Below are 22,033 nucleotides of genomic sequence, written 5' to 3' on the forward strand. Positions count from 1 at the left end.
CGCATACACACACTCACATATCCAAGTACAGAGACTCTGCTTGAGAGACCTGTGTGGCACATCACAGTGGAGGAATATAAAAGGCAAGATTTGATAGGGAAAAAAGCTTGAACACGCAATTCCAAGTCTATGGGCATAGATAATGCTTTGGTTTGACCATCTGCAGGTTCTACCTTAAACAGGGTACCTGACTGCAATCAGCAATAATTCCACTGATGGAAAGACTTCATTGCATTACTGCATTAACTGTTATTCTCTCCATGCCATAAGCATGTGAAGAAACATAAGGCAGCACCTTGCCTAAAGAAAGACATTTCACTTTCAGATAGCCATGTATGTGTCACCTTTGAGTCCTGCCCTGCACAATCTCAATCCAGTGCTTTTCTTTGCTATATCAAGCATATTTGAACTCCAAATAAGCATGCAAAATATAAATAAACATAGCATGCACATATGTAGGCAGATTATTCTGTAATATCCTGGACCACTTGGCTTAAAAACTACTCCCCTTTCCCAAGTAATATTAAACATACAGTTTTGTGGGCAGGTAGGCTGCGGTATCATCTTTGCTCTTGATGATGTCATTACACTTGTCAAGCGTCTGAAAAACAGTAAATGTGTCTCCGATGCTGTAGAGAGCAGCGAGATTTTTTGCAAGTAGCTTTCGCGTAGGTGGCCCAGGGGAACTGCTGATGAGTCCTGTTAGCTGTTCCACAAGTTTTTTCTGTTTTTCCTTGACATCTGTCTGTTAAAGAGATAAAAAATAAATAAAAAAGTCATTTAATCCTGTGTCTTGCCACAGCCAAAAAAACCTATAAGAGATTGAAGTAAAGCTTATACCACTTCCAATTGCGTGTAATTCAGCAAATTGCTTGTTTCACAGAGATTCAAGATACATTCAATAATAGAAAAGACAGATGCTAAATGCTCAGAATTAGCTGTTATCCTTTTTAAATTTTACTTCTTAAAAATACTTACTAGCTGCCTACTGACTGCTTACAATTAAACACTTAAGAGCTACAAACTAATATAAAAGCTCTTCAGGCTTAATCTGAAACCATACAGCTGTCATCTGGCCATCACCTGTCAACTGTCTGGCATGAAAATAATATAAATGTTTTACAAAGAAGGGGGAACAAACCCGTAAAATTACCTTGTTGGCAGCTACTAGCACTTTATCCAAAAATCTTAACCACTCAAAGATAAAGACTGGTCTCTTTGCTTCCGTGATTTGAGCTAATGCTTCCTCATTCAGTAACAAACTGTGAGCCAGCTCCATGACAGGTTAAATTCCAGTTTTATGTAAAGTTGTGTAGAAACTCTAAAATAAAAATGTAAATATTAGTATACAGTACATCAGTGCGAACCTTTGAAAATCAAATTAAAATTTCCAGCTTGCTTAGACTTGTCTTAGCTAAGCAGTCCCACATAAAAACTACACATATTTACAAACTGAGTGCATCCATTAGTACTTTAGGGAACAGAGTTGCTAGTTGTAAAAAAAGCATCTGCAGGCAATTTCAGGGTCCAAACTCTTAGCCAAGAAAAATATACTGAAGTCCCTGTTTAAAGAAAAAAAAAAAGTATGAAACAGGTAAAGGAGTCATCCTGCTATCTCCTCTCACATAAAAGAGAATAAGGATTGTCCCAAATCAAGACCCTTGAGCACACTCCCGAAGTTTGGGTATGAACTTGGCCACCTCCTCAACACCCTTCAACAGACAACGTGTGAAGACGAGCCTACCACAAGCAGGAATTTCCACCTATCACAAATCTGAGAGAGGCAGGAACACTGATAATATTTGGCATCACTGACCTAAGATCCACTAGCCTTGCTTTAAGTGCTGGGCAAATAAGCCCCCTGAAACCTAGCAAGCCTTAGGTGTGACAGCCTGGAATACAAGCAGCAGCTAAATGACTGCAAGACTCCCCAGCAGGCAAAATACTGCAAATCAAACACTGGAGATCCTGCTCAAACACTGAATGGTGGGTAGCACCAAAGCACGACCAAAAGCACACTGTAAAAGAGTGTAAGCAAACACTCTGTGGACAAATTCACCTTAGCAAACCACCTTTAAACAAAGTGTAGCTGTTTAATGAAGAGCTGATAGAAAAAAAAAAAACAACAACAACAAAAACAACCAAACAAAACTTATCTAAAATCACAAAATTAAGTCAACCATCTTTAGTAAAAAGAAACACAAAAATAAAAAAAAAAAGCTCAAAATCTGAATGCAGTGATGCTGAAGCAAGGATCTTAGGCAAAGCAGAGAAAGCAAAACAACTAAGGAGTATTATGTAAGATATCAGCTTTCAACAGACATCATCTTTTGACAGCTGCACAGTTCCACTTGTGTTCTCAACAGTTCAAAGCTGCTTCCTCATTCCTGGTCAAACTCAAAAAAATCTTAAAGCAAATGAGGTGGTCTAAATTAATTTTTTTTTTAACAGACATTGGTACAGGTGATATGTTAATCCTACAACTGTACAACTGTATTATGGGTCTGAATTCACCTCGATTTGGTACTGATGAAACTAAACCATCACAATGTCTGTAATACGAAGGTTGTTCCCTGCACTTCAGTACTTTGCATAACATTTTACACTACATTCATCTCCAGCAACAGCTCAGCAAGTGTGGAAGAGCCACATATAGAAGCCCGTCCTGACATCTCCAAAGACATCTTCTGGATTTTTTTTGTCATTTATAAAGAATTGAGGAGGTATTGCCTGTCAATAATACACAGACACATCACCTCACAACACCTTTTCATGATAACAGAGAGAAACGCAATGAATGACAGCACTATGACTGTTTGGATACCATCCCAGAGATCTACCCTGCTTGTCACACCCGCACAGCACAGGAGTGCTGCATGACAGCACAGCTCATTACTCCTTTTTCTCCCCACATAAAAGGTTTCATTTACCCCTGGCCACAACCTTCCACACACTCCCATATCTCTTCATCTAAATTTAGAAAACATAAGCTCCAAGCAACCAAATCTGCACATACATTCAGCTGCGCCACTGAAGCACAAGGGATCGAGCACAAGAAAAATCACACAAACATTCAGCTGAAGATTCAGCTACACACATAAGGAATCCAAACCTCACTTAACACTGGAAAACAGTTTGCTCAAAAATGAAGTGAAAAATGCCTACTAAGTTCAACCGATTCTGGTGAGGGTTGGGTCTTGCCGTGCCTTCTACAAGAAATAAATACACTGTGCTCTCCCACAGGATGCAGAGTGAAAGCCGATCAAAGTCAACCAGCGCCCAGTAAGGTATGTTGAAGCGTTACAGAGGCTAGAAAACATTCAGATCCACTAAAATTCCTTTCTATTCCACAGCTGGTTTTCTGTAGCCTAAACCAACTATTCATATCTTCATCATACAAGCATTTCAGTGGACTGACAAAGCTAAAAACCAGGCAAGTTTAGGCGAAGTGACACCCTCCCAAAGGGCTGCATCAGGTGAAAACGCTTTTGCGCCTGGGTGCTCCTAACCTGTATCGGCTACTTTAATATGCTGGAGCACCTCTCCCAGCGCATCTTGCCCGGTTCTAAAAAGACCCACAGGAGGTAACGCCGCGGTACAGCGCTGGTTGTAAGGGAATGATGCTCAAGGCAGCGATGCTAGAGGCAATGATGCTACGAGAACGATGCTGTGAGAATACTAAGGGAGCGATGCTAAGGGAGCGATGCGCGCTGCCCTCCACACACGACCCCCGCACACGCTCACCGACCCTCCCCCCCCCGCCACCAACGCCGCGGAGCGAAGCGCGGACCACCCTCCGGCCCGCTCCCCGCAGCCCCCGGGCCGGGCCGGGCCGAGCTCCCCGGCTCCGCTCATGGTCACTTACGCTCCCACCGTGCGGCGGCCGGGCTGTGCCGGGCTGTGCCGGGCGCGACACCGCGGCCGCGGGGGCCGCTCACGGACACGGTCACGGACACGCGCGGGCGCGATGCGCCGCCCGCGCCCCCGGCCGCGGGATCATCCCCGGCGAGCTTGGCCGCTTCGGTCCCCGCTGACCCCGGGTCCGGCGAGTGGAGCAGGGCGGGGAAAGGGGAGACACGAGCGGCGGCGTCCCAGGCCCGGCCCCGGCGCACCCCCGCAGAACCCGCGGCAGGAAGCGGGAGAGGCGCAGGCGCCGGCCGGCGGGGGCGGCCCCGCGCAGGCGCTGCCGCCGTGCCGGGCTGGTGTGCGGGTGTTCTCGGCCCCGCTGCCCCCTCGGCCGCGGCCCCGCGGGCGCCCCGGCGGCGGGCGGAGCGTCCCGGGCAGGAGCGGCGGGAGCGGAGCGCGGGGAAACGCTCTGCGGGCGCTGGTGCGCCGGGTTTGGGAGGGGGCGGCCCGGCGGGTTCAGTTGTGTTCGTGCCTCAGCCTCCCTTGTCCCGGGGGCGCCTCTCCGTGCGAGAGTGGGTTCTGCCTAGTGGGGAAATAAACTTCGGGGTAAGGCGTCCTGACGGTGTCCACGGGCAAGGGGGTCGGCACAGGGCGGGCGTGCCGACATGGAGGGAGATGAAGAGGAAGACTACATGTCTGATGCGTTTATTAAGTAAGTCGCTGGCTCTTTTCCACCCCCGCTTTTGGGTGATTTTAAACGCGTTTTTTGAAAAAGCGCTAATGTTTGCTGGAATTACTAACTCCTAGACAGGATGTAAGGCCCGGCTTGCCCATGGTAAGACGGGTGAAAGAAGCTATTCAGAAAGAAGAAAAGCAAAAGGAAGCCAATGAGAAAAACAGGCAAAAGAGTATAAAAGAAGAAGAAAAAGAGAGGCGAGACTTGGTGTTGAAAAGCGCGTTGGGCAACGAGAACAAAGGCTTTGCTTTGCTCCAGAAGATGGGCTACAAGAGCGGCCAGGCCCTTGGCAAAAGCGGTAAGCTTGTTGCTCTCTGAAGTGTGTGCCTGTATTCAGCTGTACCTTTATATTTATGGACTGCAGCCGTCCGTGACTTGCTTTGCAGACAGGGTCAGTAAGTGCCTCTCAAAGGGCCCTAGCATTACTGAACTGTGAATGTGTTGTGACAGCAAAATACGAGAGCGAACCCCTAAAACCGAAGTGAAAACGGTACAGGCTATTGAGAGATGTGAGCGAAGAGCAGTATTTGCAGCTTGATAAATGCACTTCCATATGTGCATACCTACGGGAATTGCATTAAGGATGCTTTGGTGGTTTTGCAAAGCTAATAGTGTTCAAAAAAATGTCAGCCCCTCTCTTGGAACTTATAAAGTTGGATTCTTGAAGAAGAAATTGTGCACTCTGGCCTACCCTTATGAAGCCTTAATAGATGAAGTAAAATCAGTAAAACAAGGCATCAGTAACTTGCTGTGCCAGTTCAGCATGCCTCTAGCAGACAATCGCAAACAAACTGGCCCAGACATTATTTTTATTCTTCGTCATTGTCAAGTTGTGAGATCCTAGACTGAAAATGCTATAGAAGGCTGTAACAAAGCCTTCATCACAGTCATGTTATACCTGTCATATCAACACCATTTTCTTTCAGTTGAGTCATGTCCTGAAGAAAATATTTAAGAACCTAGCAGACAAGCCAAAAAAGAGAGGGAGTTTCAGTTCAGCTGCATCATTTGTAGTGCACTAAATGTGTATCAATTTGTGATTTTTCAACTTCTAGTCAAAAAAAATCACAAGAAAATGTACATATTTAATGGCAAAACCAGCTTACCTACTTGAATACACTGCACAAATCGGAAAAGCTTGATTTCTTTAATTGACTTATTTTTTCTCTCACAGGAGAAGGCATTGTTGAACCTATTCCTCTGAACATAAAAACAGGTTTGTGATGCTTTCTGATTTCATAGAATCATAGAATCGTAGAATTAACTGGGTTGGAAGAGACCTCTGAGATCATCAAGTCCAACCCTTGATCCAACCCCACTGTGATTACTAGATCATGGCACTCAGTGCCATTTACTTAGTTGGGTATCAGAGCTTCTCAACTGGTTACATTCACCTTTTGAACTTACGTAGGCAGAAGTGGGCTTGGTCACGAGGAATTAAAAAAGCGAAAAGCTGAAGAAAAACTGGAAAACTATAGACAAAAACTCCATATGAAAAAACAAGCAAATGAACAAGCTGCAGATCAGTTCAGGTAAAATCATGTAACTGAATTCCAAGCAATGTCTAAAAAAACTATTCTCTTTATGCTCTAAGTTTGGTTATTCTTTTAATGTGTTACTATTTTTGAACGTTTTCAGTGAAGGGTGAGAGTTACAATACAGTGCAATTGTTTCTCAGTTCTAAAGCAAAAGTAGATGAACACTGCAATGCTAAAATCACGTGCAGCATCCTTTAGTTTTTTGTTCATAATGCAAACAATATACATACTAACTTTTCTCAAGTCATTCACACCTTTTTAAATTGGGGAACCGTGCCATCTTTTTGTGTGGATTTTACATTTAAAATCTTGAGCAATGTCGCTACAGTGATTTTAAAAATCACGGTAAATTTCTTAAGGTTGTAATTTTTTTTGTTTTCTCCTATTTGCTTGTAGTATGTGGAAAAGGAAAGCTTAGGGAAGGCTGTATAATTTGCAGATATTTAGTGAAACACTTTGTCTTTTGAAAATCTGATGAAGAAACAGTGTAGTGTGATCACAAAAGCACCATCTTGAAGTTATAATTCCCAAGAAATACAAGTGTGCTCCCACAGAAACAATGTTAGAATGTCTTCTTAACTCATATGTTGTCACGGTCTGAGAGAATTATTAGGAATAGAATCTTACTTTTTCTGTTTTTTTAAAGCTGTGGACTGTAATGCATCTCGCACTGTGTGTCTGCCTGCTTATTTACCTCTCTGCTTTTTCTTAACAGAATAAGATTCAAAAACAAACAAGAAGAACGTAAGATGGAAGGGGACCTAAGAAAAAGCCAGAGAGCCTGCCAGCAATTAGATATGCAAAAAGTGAGACCTTTGGGGTTTTGGGGAGGGTTGGAAGGAAGGCTTATAGGTTAGAGGTACAGGCTACAAAGTAGTGATTAAATTCTTGGAAGTTCTCTAAAATTGTGGGGTAACTAGCCTGAAGTCTTAATGTTTGGCAAAACTTCAGTCCTTAAAAAAAAATTGAAGTATATGTTTGCACCATTAAAATAGTTGAAGGTGCACACCAACCTCATGTTAACTTATGTGAGGCCCCATGTTCATGCTCCTGCATTCTTGTGGTTACTTCTGAGCTGTTTGCATATCTTTCAGTATCCAGTATCAGACCATCCTAAATGATGGTGCTGTTTGCCTCAACTGAGGAAGCAACATCATCACACAATGGTTGAGAAGGGACTCTGGAGGTGATCTTGTCCAACCCTCCTGTTTAAGCAGGGTCACCTAAAGCAGGTTGTCCAGAACCATGTCCAGGCAGCTCTTTAGTATCTCTAAGGATGGGGATCATCATTGAGGGAATCAGCAGATTCACCAAAGCAGCATTTAAACAAAAAGTCCAACCAACCAACAACAAAAAAAATCCACAAAACTTAAGTACCTTCTACTTGCAAGGAATAACACAGGTAATAGGATTGAACTACTATAAGTTTTTTCCACTTGAAAACTTCAAGATTTTTTTTGTTCTATTAACCTGTTAGAGGTTAATACCACCTCACAAGTCCTGCTGAGATTATTTGATACTACCTAGTTTGCTTCAGATGAAGTAATCTGAATTAAGCTTAGATAATCTTTGTTGACTCTTCTTCCTTTAACATTACCCAAAGTGGATTAGGAAGCACCATGTGATCTCTTCAAAAAATAACTTGGGCCAGTGTGTCTTTAACTGATAAACAAGGGTGCTCACGGCACAGATAATGTTGCAATGTAGCCTTACACATACCAAACACCGATGGGATAAAACTCGTTGTTAGCATGCATTTCATTGTTTAAAAAAAAAAAAATAATCCTTCTTGTGGATTGCTGGACTTAGTTTCTCACTACAGCTTTAGTAATGCTTGGTTATACTAAACATGCAAGTTTTAAAACTTAACACCTCACCTTCTAGAAATTGGTTTTATCCGGCACCTTAGAAGAAAACCTACGAAGGCAGATAACATCAATTTAAATCCCTCATTATTTAAGGACATCGAAGTTCCCAAAGAAACTTGGTTTTGGATAGAACCTGAAGAGGAAGACAAAAAGGAGGAGGAAGACAAGGAAGATGAATGCACAAGCTCAGACTTAAGTGTAAGCTCTGCAACTAAATTAATGGCTCGATTCAGAATTAAATTTAATAACCCCTTAAACAGTATGTATGTATACATATATATAAAGGATATATGTATACATGTCATTTTCCAAGCTGTAGTGAAGGGCCTCTTTGCAATCTCAAAGCAATGATTCTTATAGCAGTTACATGATAAAATATAAAACATTAAACCACTGTTCATTGCTCATCTGTTTTGAGGCTGATCTATGCAAGATCACCGTTACTCGTGTTTGAGTTTTAGTTTTGGGTGCCTCATCTGATGTCTGAGGTTGAATTTTGGAATCATCAAGTAATTTCTGAAAATGCTTTGCAGATCATCTCAAGTTGAACATAGGAAATTCACAATTTTTGAGAACTAGGTTACACAGCTGTTGTTAGCCTTATGTGTTCCACTTGCAGAGATTAGGTGTGAAAAAAATCCACAAAAGATGCTGTATTCTTGAAATCAGGTAGCTAAGTAGTATTTTTAGCTAGCTCTCTTTAGTGCAGATTACTTAGCTGGAAAGAAAAATGAGCAAACAACAGCCAATAATTTTCCAGAGTTGGGAAACTTCATGTCTTACTGAGCTACAGTGTTGTGTAGCTTTTCCATAGCAAAAGGTTAAAAATTTTATTTTAGCAAACCATTAGCTCAAAATTATTTATGTCATGTGATCCCCAGATCATTGCATTCCTGTACATATCTCTAGGTATCAGAAAAGCTACAGATCCTGACAGCCTACTTGAGAAAAGAACACTTTTATTGCATTTGGTGTGGAACAACCTATGAAGGTGAGCGTAAGTCGGTCTTTTGTGTTTTACTTTGATATGCTGCTCAACTCAAATAGTAGATAATATCCCTTGTGTTTCTCAAAATCCCTTGTGTTGCACAAAAAAACCACAAAACAAAAACAACAAAAAAACCCCCACAAAACCAAAATAATCAAAAAAAACCAAACAAAAAATACACAACAAAACACAGCCAACCGTACTGAAATTTATTTGAATTTCTATTTGTATTAATTTAGTTTTGAGAAAACAAAATTCAGATATTTAATGCTATGTTTCTGAAACAATTAGAAAATTATACAGTACCACTGCACCAAAGAGCACAGAATTTTTTTGGTTTGTTTTGTTTTAAAACAAATTTGGGAATTAATATCTTGCAAACCTTGAATTCTATTTAATCTGTTTTACATGGATTCTACAAATATCTCTAGCAACCATTTTTTCTCCTCTGAGCTGGAATTACTCACTTTCTCTCTGCTTATCCTTTAGACTCTGAAGATTTATCTTCAAACTGTCCTGGAGACAGCGCTGCAGATCATGACTAAGCCTTTCTAGAGGAAGGAGTCCTAAATAAGTATGTATAACCCATAATATCTTTTAGAAGGTTTGGAGCTGTGCCATACTCAAAGAATTCACACCAAAGTACACAGAAGAAGAGTTAGGTTGACAGGTTAAACTCACATTTTCTGTTTGATGCACAGTTTAATAGGAATTAAAACTTTGTATTTATAATTGAACTACGATAATTGAGAGGTAGGTTAAGTCTTCCACATCTTTTTTTTATGTCCCGCCCAACTGAGCAAGATCAGCCAATAATAAAATTCAAGTCTGAGTAAGGGAATAAGTATTGGCTAATCCCTTTGTTGTATAATGTGTTAAACAGGGGTTTTCATCTTTACAGATATGACTAAATATCAGATTCTTTTTGCTTACTATCTTGAACTCAGTGGAGAAAAAAGAAGTTTGTGTAATATTACAGGATGTTATTTGAACCAATATTCTGTTGTATTTGAAGGTGCATATTTTGCATAACTAAAGAGAGCTGGATCATGATGTTGGGTTTTCATTTTCTTAATATAAAAATACATTTTAATAGACCTTTTATTTTTAGGAAACAGCAGCTGCTACTGTAAGTAGCCATTAATAAAAAGGTACTGCTGAAGTATACAAATACTGTTGACGAAAAATGTATCAAAACTACTGGGACAAAACTCAATGTTACGTAACAGGAAGAAGGTAATGACACAATTGGTGCTCTGTCCAAAAACTGTAAAGGATATTCAGACAAAAGATTGTCATGTATCAACTGTCACATTATGAATACTTTTATAGAATCATAGAATTGTTTAGGTTGGAAAAGACTTTTAAGATCTAGTAAAATCATATATGGTAATTATATCTCAATGGGTAAAAGAGAAAATGGGTAGTAACTAGTAATATATGTGGGTGAGGATATAATTTCTCACAGATCTTGACCACTGCGAAGAAATACTAATTAGCACATGGGAAGGCTCTGGGGAGACCTTACAGCAGTCCAGGGGAGCCTACAAGAGAGCTGGAGAGGGACTTTTTACAAGGGCATGTAGGGTAGGATGAGGAAGGGAATGACTTCAAACTGCAAATGGGCAGGTTTAGATTAGATATTAGGAAGAAATTCTTTACTATGAGGGTGGTGAGGCACTGGAATAAGTAGCCCAGAGAAGCTCTGGGCAGTGTTCAAGGCAATCTGGTCTAGTGAAAGGTGTCCCTGCCCAGGGCAGTGGGGTGGGGATCTTTATGGTCCTTTCCAACCCAAACCATTCTATGATTCTATATATACGATTCATGATAATGAGAAAAAAAAAATAGAACTGCTTAAGGCCTTAAAATAAAGTATATACCTTCAGATTCTCATTTAGCAACAAATACAATAGAAAAGCAATAACTTGCATAAGAATTTAAAAATTAGCATGCATTAATTTACATTTTTCCTTTTAAGCAGTCACACATTTTGACCCTATTTAACATTTCAGGAAAGGTGTACAGTACTTTACCTGTTTTTCTGCTTAGAAATCTCTGTTCATTTGCCCTTATGGAGTTATACTGGCTCTACAGCAATGAAGAGTTTCACAAGATACAGCTCAAAGACAAGCAGTTGGAAGGACTAACATGCCTGTCTTTTTGCCCTGCTCCCCACCATTGCACACACAATACTTTGAATTCAGGCAGCTCTGAACTCTTTGAAGTAAATAACTGAAGAGTAACAGAAAAAGTGCTGTTAACTTATGTGGACCTGACAGTGGAACCACCAGAGGTATTCAGTGTGCTGAATTAAGGGTTAGGCATTCCTCAGTATTATAACAGGGATTAAAACCTAGCAGCAGAGGAAGGCATGTTAAAAGTGCTCTCTCCGCATAGGACTTCAAATGATTACTACTGAGGAAATTGAGGAGAATTTTGCTGTATTAATAGCACATTAATTGTTCCTTTCCAAAAAAAAAAAAAAAAAACCAAACTATCAAAACCCAAGTTTTTCAGAAGTTTAGAACTTTCTCTAGTAGATTTCCCAGAAGCTGAACGTTTAACATTTAAATTCTTAATAAATGCCTACTTTAAAAGTATATATTTTTAAATGTTAGAGCCCTGAAGGTGCTAGGTCATCAACAGGTGTAAAAAGATAAGAAAGCTCATTTTACAGTACTGAAATTCAGTGAAGAATAACCGTGCCTATTCCTAGTACCTTTTCTACCAAAACTAGTCTTCATTTTAATGGGAGCATTCCAGTAATTCTTAAAAGGATCAGAAAGGTTTGAGTCACATACCACAAGACAGCACTTCTTCCATGGAAAGCAATAGATAACTTGAAAGAATAATAGGTGCAGCACCACATCCAGGGATTTGCCACAGGCCAGTTAGCACATTAGCCCATCAACGTAGTCTTCTAACAGAAAAGGACTAGGTTCTTTTACTTATTGTAGAATACAGTTCAGCTCATCCACAACCTGTATTTTCAGGTAAAAATTGCAAGTGATTTCTTGCAGAAGTACACAATCCTGGTCTGCAGCCAATGGACATGAATGCTGATGTGGCCTTCGAGCTGACGGACTCCACAGTGGCAGGAAGGCAAAGCACCAAGGAAAAGGCATACCCCAAGTCTTGCTGTTACTTCTTACATCTATTGTTTTTTCATCAGTTTCAATAAATCTATCAAACTCTGGATTTAAACAGAGTCTGAAAGCCTTTTAAAAAGGCATTTAATAAGTATAATTTCCACGTGACTTCTCTTTATCAATGGACTTAACAAGATCAAGTATTCGAGATGCAGAGGGTCTCTTGAAAGGGTCTTTTGAAAGCATCCCTTTGATTATGGATGCCTGCAAAAAAAATTAAATGGCAATAGATTTATTTTTTTTCAAGTAAATAAACTAATCAAAATAATTTATTAAAATCCCATACCTTTGGTGGAAATTTTTTGGTGAAGCTCCCTGGAAGATCACCTTTTCTAACAGAAGGCCATACCTGAAATTCATAAAACAGAACAGTTTCAATATGCTTTCTTTGATTGTATTTTGCATGTCTACCTTACGACCCCTATAGTTTCCTGAAGTAATTAGGAAACCACAGATCTACAAGAAATTAAGTCTTCAAAAAGTAACTGTAAACAGTTTGAAAGTTTCTTCCATTTAGTTGTACATTGATTTGGTTTTATGGTGTTTTCATCAACTATTGTTCCTTTCTAAGTTTAAAAGCTTTGCACTCTACAATGATGGGTTTGTTTCAGCAGTCCACTCTATTTCAGAACTGTTATCCTTCTTTCCTTAATTTAAAAGCAGTGGATTTATATCATCTAACCACACTGAAAGAAAAGGAAAAGAGCAAGACAACCAAATTTCCTACTTTGGATGTTACTGTTTGCAAGCTAAGCAGGTGTGCTTCCATGTTCAGTACCACACACTGAAGTATGTCACTGCCAAAAATGCTATGTGGAGTTCAAAGCAGCTAACATATAGAGGATTTCTAATTACATGCTTTAGAAACCAGGCTTGGGTAACTTTTTTTTCCCATATGTCACTGTCTCTCACAACATCCTCGTAGGCAAGCTCAGGAATTGCAGGCTGGACAAGTGGATGGTGAGGTGGATTGTGAACTGGCTGAACAGCAGATCCCACAGGACAGTACACAATGGCAGAGGGTCTAGTTGGGGGACTGCAGGGACCAGTGGTGTCCCTCAAGGGTGGATACTGGGTCCAGTATTGTTTAACTTGTTCATCAATGAGTGGGATGGAGTGGCAGATGTCTCCTCAGCAAACTGATGAACTTTGTGTAAAGCTGGAGGGAATGGCCAATACTCCAGAGTTTTAGAAGGACCTCAACAGGTTGGAGAGATGGGCAGGGACAAACCTTCTGAAATTCAACAAAGACAAATGCAGGGTCCTGCACCCTGGGGGAATAATGCCCAGACACCAGGATAGGCTGGGTACCGATCTGCTGGAAAGCAGCTCTGCAGAGAAGGACCTGGGGGTCCTGGTGGACAACAAACTGTCCATGAGCCAGCAGTGTGCCCTGGTGGCCAAGAAGGCCAATGGTTTCCAGGGGTGCATTAGGAAGAGCACTGCCAGCAGGTCAGGGGAGGTGCCTTCCCCTCTATTCAGCCCTGGTGAGGCATATCTGGAGTCCTGTGTCCAGTTCGGACATCCTCAGTACAAAGGAGATAGGGAGCTACTGGAGTGGGTACGGTGGAAGGTAACATAATTAAGGGATTGTAGCATCTCTCTTATGAGGAAAGATGGAGGCACCTGTGCTTTCTCATCCTCCAGAAGAGATGACTAAGAGGGAATGTCCTCAATGTCCATAAGTATCTAAAGGGAGGGTGTCGAGACAATGGAACCAGGCTCTTCTTGGTGGTGCTGAGCAATAGGACAAGAGGCAGCAGGCAGAGATTAATGCACAGGAAATTCCACCTGAACACGAGGAAAGGACTTCTTTACTGTGCAGGTGACCAAGCACTGAAACAAATTACTCAGAGAGGCTGTGGAGTCTCCCTCACTGGAGATACTATGGTTGTAAGCCCAAGTAACATGCTCTAGGAGACCCTGCTTGAGCAGGTAGGTTGGACTAGGTGGCCTGCAGTGGTCCCTTCCAACCTTACCCATGTTGTGATTCTGCAATGATGTAGCTTTCTGGGTAAAAAGGAAATTACTACTTAATTAGTTGATTGTTAACTAATGTAATATCTGCCTGAAGATGACAGTTGTGTTCCTACACTTAGCTATGCATCCTGAATTGTTAGCTAGACTTATGGATCCTATGAGCCTGGTATACCAAGCCCTTACAACCAGTATCCAGTAAAACAACAGCTCCCGTGAACTTCCAAGCTTTTTCCCTACTCTTCAGCAGTAGCTTTAAGCCCTATCTGCTGGGGATCATCAGCCAAACCAGTTACTCAACACAAAATAGTCATCCACACGATGTTCTTTCAACAGGGCTTTCCAGCTGAAAGTTTATCATGCTCCATTAAGTGAAATTACTTTCTAAGCTAATGGAGCAGCTGAAGACCGTCCTAGGACTTTCCATCCACGTACCTGCCTACAGAGCTCCAGAGTTTTATACTTAGGAAAATAATGCCTTTCCAGCTGCAAATACTGTGGGACTGTGCGTGCATTTGCAGTCAGCTGCGAGCAGGAACAGGGTATCTTAGGAAGTACTGCAAGGTGGCTGATTAGAACCAGCTTGAAAAGACACACTAGGTATGATTTTCTCATACTGGCAAAAGGATCCAGCTAACGGTGTTCAAAGCCCTCTGGTTCTGACCACAGTCACTTTAGACAAGACACCCAGCAGCTACATCACTGTCCTACAAACATTTAGCTTTGTGTATAAGAGCTATTACAATAATAATATATGAATTAGCAGTAAAAAGCTCAAGATGCATAAAAGATACCTTTTAAAAAAAAAGCTTAAGTAACACTGAGTTTCTTTTTGGAGTAACATCTTTTTCACATAAAGCTGCATATTCCAAATCACTTTCATTTTCATCTTGGAAAACTGCAGGTGTTTTGACTTGGTGGAAACCTTGTTCTTACTCCACTGCGCAGTGAAGACAAGCATGGCAGAGGCAAAACTCACCCATACATAATTTTTGTTTTCTAAAATTATAAAACATCTCCAAGTTTCTGATCAAACAAAGATTTATAAGAAACTTGATATATTTTTTAGCTTGACATTAATCTTTAGCATGCTCAGGCTTTAATGTATAGGTAATAGGACATAGGAGAAATAAACTGTAATATTTCTTCAGTTATGACATTTCAGCTAAGGTGTGAGGACTTACAGGCCTTATGGAAATGAATTAAGGGGGAAAATGTAAATGGAGACTTTAGATACACGGATTCCTTCTAGTGTACAATCAACATGTGATCAGCAGCAAGGCAAAACAATATCAGAGTTCTTTTTTAAATTTAAAAATTACATACCTCACTTTTCTCATGATTAGTGAATGCTGAAAGAATTTCAAACCAAATTAATCCCAGTGCATAAATATCCACTTCCTTTCCGTAGCTGTCACTGAACTAGAAAAATAAGAACCAGAACAATAAAGGGCATCAAATCCAACTGTACAGCAGCACTTCCTAAAGCAAAATTTGAAGTCAGCAGAAATTTCCATCCAGATGCTACAGGACTGGCCCTACTCGATATCTTTATAAGTCATTAACACTTTCTGCCACAGACCTGTTAAGTGATGACTATTGTGTTACCTTAAACACACTGAAATTGACTTCTATGGATGTATATAGATAAAGTATGCCAATATTGCCCTGTGACAGATAATGAAATAAATAGAAGAACTCAAATGCCACAGCTAACAGAGGTCCTAAATTAAAATTTCAATACATATGTCTGGCAGCCTGGTTTTGCAAAAGCATTCCTTACAGCAGGCAGTGTCAGACTGTAGGCTAGCCCTACTACCATACTGGCAGACAGCTTTCTCCAGAATACAGTTATCCTCATATACAGTTATACTAGGGAACTTTAGGCAACTTGCTTTAATACTGAGGTTAGGATTGAGAACATCCAGTGCAGACTTTATAGTTCAAATCTAATTACAGAGATGCTAATATAGCAGGATAATTACCTGTTCTGGTGCCATATATGATTTTGTTCCTGTGTTCTCAGTCAGAGTCTTATATTCCGCAGAAGTCACAAGACCAAAGTCACCTATTTTTATCTTATCATCATTTGATATGAATATATTCAGAGGCTATATATATTAATATTAAAAAAAAAAAAAAAAAAGAAAAAATATGACCAAGGTTTATCATCAAGCATAATCAGCCACAGAAACGTTCCCCATAAATTTGATAATTGTTCACAGGAAACAGCATTAAGAATCTGATGGGGTGGGAAACAGAAAAAAGTTAAATTAAGTTTCAAAAACAAAAACTAAATTTCAAGTAGTGTATTCTGGAGTAACTGCACCTTTTTTTCTACTAGCTCAGTCATAACTGTATCATTTAATGCTCTTCAAATATATCATGTGTATAACATTTTATATCTAGAAGTGCTTTTCAGTCTTTAGTCCTAGCCCTAGGATTTGACACACTTGGAAAAGTATTTGGCTCACTAATGGAATTCTACTCAAATCAGAGTTTCTCCTAGGCACAGCAGGATTATCTGTACTAAGTCAATTGCAGAGTTAAGGCGTACTACAGGCATCTCAGAGTATCACTTTTACATTTCCGCTGAACTTCCCTTTTTTAAATTTGACAAAGTGTCATGGCTTAAGCCCAGCTGGCAACTAAGCACCACACAGCCGCTCACTTACTCCCCATGCCCACAGTGGAATGAGGGAGAGAATCAAAAGCAAAGCTTTTAGATTATTTTTAAGAACAGTTTAATTACGGAAACAAAAGTAAAATATAATAATAGTAGTAAATAATAATAATTATGATAATAAAAGGATAAAAAGCCAAAATAAAACAAGGAAGAACAAGTGATGCACAATGCAATTACTCACTACCTGTTGACTGATGTCAGACCCCCTCCACAAACCCAGATTGGCCCCTCTTCCACCTCCCCCAGTTTATATACTTGGCATGACATTGTGTGATGTGGAATATCCTGTTGGGCAGTTTGGGTCACCTGTCCAGTCTATGTTATCAAAATTATTCTCATCCTGAATCCAGAACACAGCACTGTACCACCTACTGAAAAAATATTAACTCTATCCCAGCCTAAACCAAAACACAAAGTCATAAACAACTAAAAGTATAACTGTATATGTTTCAACGAAGTTTCCCAAAGAAGATCAAGAAACTACACTTCAAAATGTTTTTGAAACAAAACCAAATAGCCTCATGCTATCTTTTACTCAAAGAAGCTCCAGTGAACCATAAGGCCAGGAGATACTTAATATTCAACAGGAAGAAATCTTTGTGTGAAGAGTGCCCAGTGCAGTTTTTCTGTTGTGTAAAGAGTGTCCAGTGCAGTTTTTCTGTTCAAGTCCAACCATGCACATATTTAATTCAGTACCTATACCTGGCTACACTATTTAAAGGCTCTGTTCCTACCAGGCACAAATGTCATTAATATCAACTTGAACCTATCTTGCAGCTTTGATTCTGGGATATGCCATATTAAAGCCCTGAAGGCTTTGTCCTTTATAATCTTTGTATTAAAATAAAATCTTCTTATGAAGATGTACATGTAGAGAATGAAATTCTATCCAGCATTGTGGCATTCAAATATTTATATGCATACATGGGACAAAAGCACAGCACAGATAAAGTATTGCTTTACAATATAGCAAGAGCAAACTTCCTAGACTCAACTTTTCTTTTTCCCATAGGCAGTCTTGTGACTCAGTAACACATTGAAAGTGTCTGTTAACTTAGAATTACTGATTTTTTGAACTATTGTATTCCAAGATCCTCCAGTCTACATTTTGATTTTAGGATGAGGTTCAGCCAGTTGCTGTAACAGAATTAATCATTAGCAATATCTGAAGAGGCACACTACTAGGGTACTTAACAGAGTGAAAAAGACTATAACAATTTAACATTTTCTACAATTCCAGTAAGTACTATCTTCTTTTTTCTTTTTTCTTTTTTAAATTACCTATCCTACTTACCTTGAGGTCTCGATGAATTAACTTTTCAGAATGAATATATTCCACTCCTTTCACTATTTGTAAAAATTTGTCTTGTGCCATTTCATGATAGTGTTTATCTTCTCTATTCTCGCTAATCCACTTTTCCAAGGTCCCTTTTTCACAGAATTCCATTTGGATGAAAAGACAGAGAGTTGTTTTGTCTGAATTTGAGCTTCAAAAGAAAATTACATACCATATTAAAATTGGCAAGATACAATTGTTACTAAGTCATCAGTGATCCTCAGATTCCTCTTCTTTAAAAAGTCTTTTTGTTAATAATTATTTTGTAAGTTCCCCAAAACAAAATCTGCAAGTCCTTTAATTTTAAAAAAGACCCTAGATTAATATGAATTCAGGATATATAAATAAGACTGCAAACCAAAGAATCCCTGCTCAGCTCCTGCCTACCCCTGGAATACTCCTAATGTTTTACTTGCTTCCTAGTTCACACTGAAAGTTTTCAGAGTGCCCAAGTTCTATTTCACTCATACCTAGAGGCATGTCTTATACAGGAAGAAATAGCACTGTCCTTGGCTATGCTGTAAGTGCTCCCATCTGTGTTTTGACATGAGACTTTTTTCCTCCATTTTATTTCTCATTTACTGAGCACACTGGAGAGATATTATGCCAATGATAATTTTGAATCCATTAATATTTTATGGCTCCAGGTAAGTGTGGCAACCCATCTGAAGGGTATGAATTTACAGCTAATGAAAAAAAAGCTTACCACAGAAGCTTTGTAAAGTTAATAGCCTAACTTACAAGTAAAACTCTCACCACAGTCTTCCCAGAAGTCTTAGTCTTGAAAGACTACCTCTAAATTAAAGAGCATTTCATTTTGTATTTCTGTTCTAAACAACCAAAACTGTTTCAGGCATCATGGTTAAAATGCTAACTTAAGAGAAATAATTAAATCTATAAGAGCTATTGGCTGACCAGTACTTATTACAAAAAACAAGCTTCTGATCAGGAATTAGGCAGCCGGCTGTCAATCAGTCTTTTAGTTTCTGTTAATTCTTGCCCCAAATTTTAAGTTCTTTTAAGTGCATTTGTACTTGTATAAGAATTGGTAACCAATCATCAGCCTTTCTTTTTACAACATAAAATTCACTATGGCAAACAAGTTTGTGAGTTCAAACTACTATTTCATTGTTACCTTGCAAATGAATTAGATATACGGTCGTGTTCTGTCCAGCTCCAATGATACCGCACTATGTTTTCATGTCTAAGTCTTGCAAGTCCTTCTGCTTCACGGCTTACATTCCTGTAAGGAGGAGAAGGAATTAAAAAAAAAAAAAAAAAAAAGGCATTTCCCCATTACAATGTTACTTAATACTAAGTTAAATAAAAGACATGGCATCAAGTAGCAGTATACAGACAGTTTTACAATAATTTAGAAACAAAGCATATTATTTGCCTTCATAAAGGTTCAAAGTTAAAAATCATAGTTAGAATTTCAGTGGGTTTTCTTTCATCTGCTCAGTTATTCAAAGTGCAAAAATGTTTTAACCATATTAGAAATTAAATCCCCCTCAAAAAAAAGCAGATAGTTGCAATGCATAATAACATTAGGTCACCAAACACAATATAGCAAACAACCACGTTTTCTTTTCACCTGTATGAAGTTTGTCTGTATAGAGAGAAGTCAGTATAAATACTCAGGAAGAACTATTACGAAATTTGGCCTGCAGTTGTTGTTGTAACGTTACCTAGTGAAGCAAGTTCAAACCCATAAGCAGACCAGCAGTCTTCACTTGAAGAATCAGTTGAACGTTTTTAGTATAATTCTCAGGATTGAAATACCAATTAAAATAACATATTTGCAAAGAACACAAAAATCTGAAGGGAAGTGTACACATCACACAATTTAAGGACAAGTATCTCCAACAATATTTTTTCAATAGGTTGCCTAAAAGAAATTATTTTTTTCAGCTGCTGATAAAATACTCCACAAGATGCTAGTTACCCTATCCACTGGATACTAGTTACCTTAAAAAATTAAGATCATCATTCTCTGTTGAGATTTATAAAGAACAATTAACACAGTGTGAAAATAACGACTACATGAATAGTATATAAAGCATTTTTCAACTACAAACCACAAAACTTATTACTTGGATTTTTCTCTATTTTCCTAATTATAGTAGTTATGCATTACTGATGTGTAAATTTTCTATGTAACGTATCAAAAGTAACAGTGATGTTTTCAATGTTTTACTAACCAGCAAGTTTTTCTCAAACACATTTTCAGTATTAAAAACCAGAGCACTAGTGTGTTCAGGGAAAGTAGAACTTAACCAATCTGCATTTTTACAGCTCCAGCAGAAATTATCCCATTACATGCAAAAATGAACAAAGTTATATGCCATTTTCAGCATCACTTAGAAATAAAGAAAACAGTTTTCTAGAAAGAATAGACAATTAATATGGAAAATTGCTTAAATGTTCCTAGGATTGTGAAAGAGAGAAAATAAAGTACTATAATATTAAGGTTGTCCTAAAATAAAAAGTAGAAGTAAAGATACAGTACGTACTTTGTGAATTCAACTCGTTTGATTGCATAGGTTATCTTATCGCACTTTGATCTTGCCTTGAAAACATTCCCAAAACCACCTTCACCAATAGGCTCTATATTTTCAAAATGATTAAGAAATCTTAAAAAAAAAAAAAAAAAAAAAAGTACCTTATTATGTTTACTATTAAATTTACAGGATATAAAAATAATCCTGACAGATACAATCCATCTGCTGAAATATCGTTCTACAGGAATAACTCGACAAATCTACAGGTCTAAATCATAGTCTTGAACATTAAACAAACAAGGGAAACTGACTCTTGCAAGCACGTTGCGTAATTATCCTCTCACGTACAAATGATGTTTGGCCATGAGCATTAAATACCATTGCATGCCAGTTGCTATACTAGATTTGAAATTTCCAGGGGGGGGAAAAAACCAAACCAACAATTTTCTTTGAAAGTTCTTTTTACGGCAGTATTTTCTCTCATTGTGTCATAAATAAAGGAACAAATCTAGATCCCTACATACTGTAATTGGGATACAAATATTATTAAAAAACAAATCCTTCTTACATTTTATCAACAGTGATGGTTCTGGTGTTCATGTCCACATCTGGCAAGCTTTCATCTGAATCTAACATATTTTTGTTCTCTTCCTCTTTTCTTACATTAGGAAAATTAGCTGCCAATTTTCTGTAAAGAGGATAAAAGCAAAATTTATAATGAGCAATTTTCTAACACGTGACGAGAAAAGAAATGTATCTCCCAATAGTGGCATTTCTTTACTAGATCCCAAAAGACAAAAAGTGATTTGCAATATAGTTTACAGGAGATAGCAATAAACACATACCTAGAAATAAGCACATCCCTTTTGGCCTTCAGGGCAGAACTCTCTGCACTTTGCTACATGGAAAAAGAGAAAAAAGCCTAACTGAGATAACCTGAATATTTTCAGCACAGTTGGTTTAAAACTTGTCTGAGAATGTATCTAGGAAATGCCTATAAATATGTTCATACTTGAGGTAAACAATGTAATAAGAATGAAGCCATATCTCAGCTTTAAGTTTATCATGTATGCTATGCATAACTTTATCACTGTTCCCACAGAAAACATTGAACTTGGTTTGATCCCCTTTCTTGGGAGTACTGCCCATTTCTTCAACAGTACATGAACTGAGTCTGCAGTACAGAAGCAAATGACTAATGGTTAACAGTAAGAATGTACTGAATATTTTTAGGAAAAATGCAGGTGTGTTAGGTAGTGATTAAAGGATAAAAGAACAAACTGATGTTACACTCTGACAAGAAACTTGCCCTTTTCAGGGTCTAAAACATAATTATGAGGAAGATCATTTTGATACTATACCTCAGAAGGTGAAAGCTTTTCACATACTCCCATGTCTTTCTTTTTTT

The 22,033-nt window shown here is 38.8% G+C and overlaps 3 protein-coding genes across 6 annotated transcripts in view; 1 reads left to right on the top strand and 2 right to left on the bottom strand.

The window, feature by feature from the left end:
- Positions 1 to 4,024, bottom strand: part of HEATR5B (HEAT repeat containing 5B) — a 54,687-nt gene extending 50,663 nt beyond the window's left edge. Inside the window, exons 1-4 of the mRNA XM_027898858.1 lie at positions 3,866 to 4,024; positions 3,123 to 3,206; positions 1,154 to 1,321; positions 534 to 745 (exon numbers count right to left, since the gene is read on the bottom strand). Coding sequence (XP_027754659.1) covers positions 534 to 745; positions 1,154 to 1,279 — 338 coding nt within the window. The 5' untranslated portion in view covers positions 1,280 to 1,321; positions 3,123 to 3,206; positions 3,866 to 4,024. The remainder of the gene's footprint in view (positions 1 to 533; positions 746 to 1,153; positions 1,322 to 3,122; positions 3,207 to 3,865) is intronic.
- A 357-nt stretch (positions 4,025 to 4,381) lies between these two features.
- Positions 4,382 to 12,180, top strand: GPATCH11 (G-patch domain containing 11). 4 transcript variants are annotated; one of them, XR_003572885.1, is made up of 10 exons: positions 4,382 to 4,558; positions 4,654 to 4,880; positions 5,757 to 5,798; positions 5,994 to 6,114; positions 6,836 to 6,926; positions 8,082 to 8,186; positions 8,898 to 8,979; positions 9,466 to 9,550; positions 11,052 to 11,269; positions 11,970 to 12,180. XR_003572885.1 is itself a non-coding variant. In XM_027898855.1 (9 exons), exons 1-8 carry the CDS (start codon positions 4,512 to 4,514, stop codon positions 9,519 to 9,521), a joined length of 771 nt encoding a protein of 256 aa, XP_027754656.1. In that variant the 5' UTR covers positions 4,382 to 4,511; the 3' UTR covers positions 9,522 to 9,550; positions 11,970 to 12,180. The 4 variants fall into 4 exon arrangements, 3 of the variants coding, with proteins under 3 accessions (XP_027754656.1, XP_027754658.1, XP_027754657.1); XM_027898855.1 differs by lacking the exon at positions 11,052 to 11,269; XM_027898857.1 differs by lacking the exon at positions 11,052 to 11,269 and having other exon boundaries at positions 11,997 to 12,180.
- Positions 12,181 to 22,033, bottom strand: part of EIF2AK2 (eukaryotic translation initiation factor 2 alpha kinase 2) — a 21,085-nt gene continuing 11,232 nt past the window's right edge. The window contains exons 7-16 of the mRNA XM_027898851.1: positions 21,987 to 22,025; positions 21,489 to 21,523; positions 21,194 to 21,313; positions 20,638 to 20,757; positions 19,260 to 19,367; positions 18,083 to 18,275; positions 16,088 to 16,213; positions 15,429 to 15,524; positions 12,412 to 12,474; positions 12,181 to 12,329 (exon numbers count right to left, since the gene is read on the bottom strand). Coding sequence (XP_027754652.1) covers positions 12,210 to 12,329; positions 12,412 to 12,474; positions 15,429 to 15,524; positions 16,088 to 16,213; positions 18,083 to 18,275; positions 19,260 to 19,367; positions 20,638 to 20,757; positions 21,194 to 21,313; positions 21,489 to 21,523; positions 21,987 to 22,025 — 1,020 coding nt within the window. The 3' untranslated portion in view covers positions 12,181 to 12,209. The remainder of the gene's footprint in view (positions 12,330 to 12,411; positions 12,475 to 15,428; positions 15,525 to 16,087; positions 16,214 to 18,082; positions 18,276 to 19,259; positions 19,368 to 20,637; positions 20,758 to 21,193; positions 21,314 to 21,488; positions 21,524 to 21,986; positions 22,026 to 22,033) is intronic.

The sequence above is a fragment of the Empidonax traillii genome, unplaced genomic scaffold, assembly GCF_003031625.1.
Source record: "Empidonax traillii isolate 1590-97213 ecotype Southwest subspecies unplaced genomic scaffold, ASM303162v1 scaffold626:size867168, whole genome shotgun sequence".
Classification (NCBI taxonomy): Eukaryota; Metazoa; Chordata; class Aves; order Passeriformes; family Tyrannidae; genus Empidonax; species Empidonax traillii.

Bases quoted from the DNA above. Each gene is read 5' to 3' on its own strand.
- GPATCH11 (XM_027898855.1), top strand. From the start codon at position 4,512: ATGGAGGGAGATGAAGAGGAAGACTACATGTCTGATGCGTTTATTAA. The intron at 4,559-4,653 runs GTAAGTCGCTGG...ACTAACTCCTAG, and splicing joins ATGTCTGATGCGTTTATTAA to ACAGGATGTAAGGCCCGGCT. The intron at 6,115-6,835 runs GTAAAATCATGT...TTTTCTTAACAG, and splicing joins CAAGCTGCAGATCAGTTCAG to AATAAGATTCAAAAACAAAC.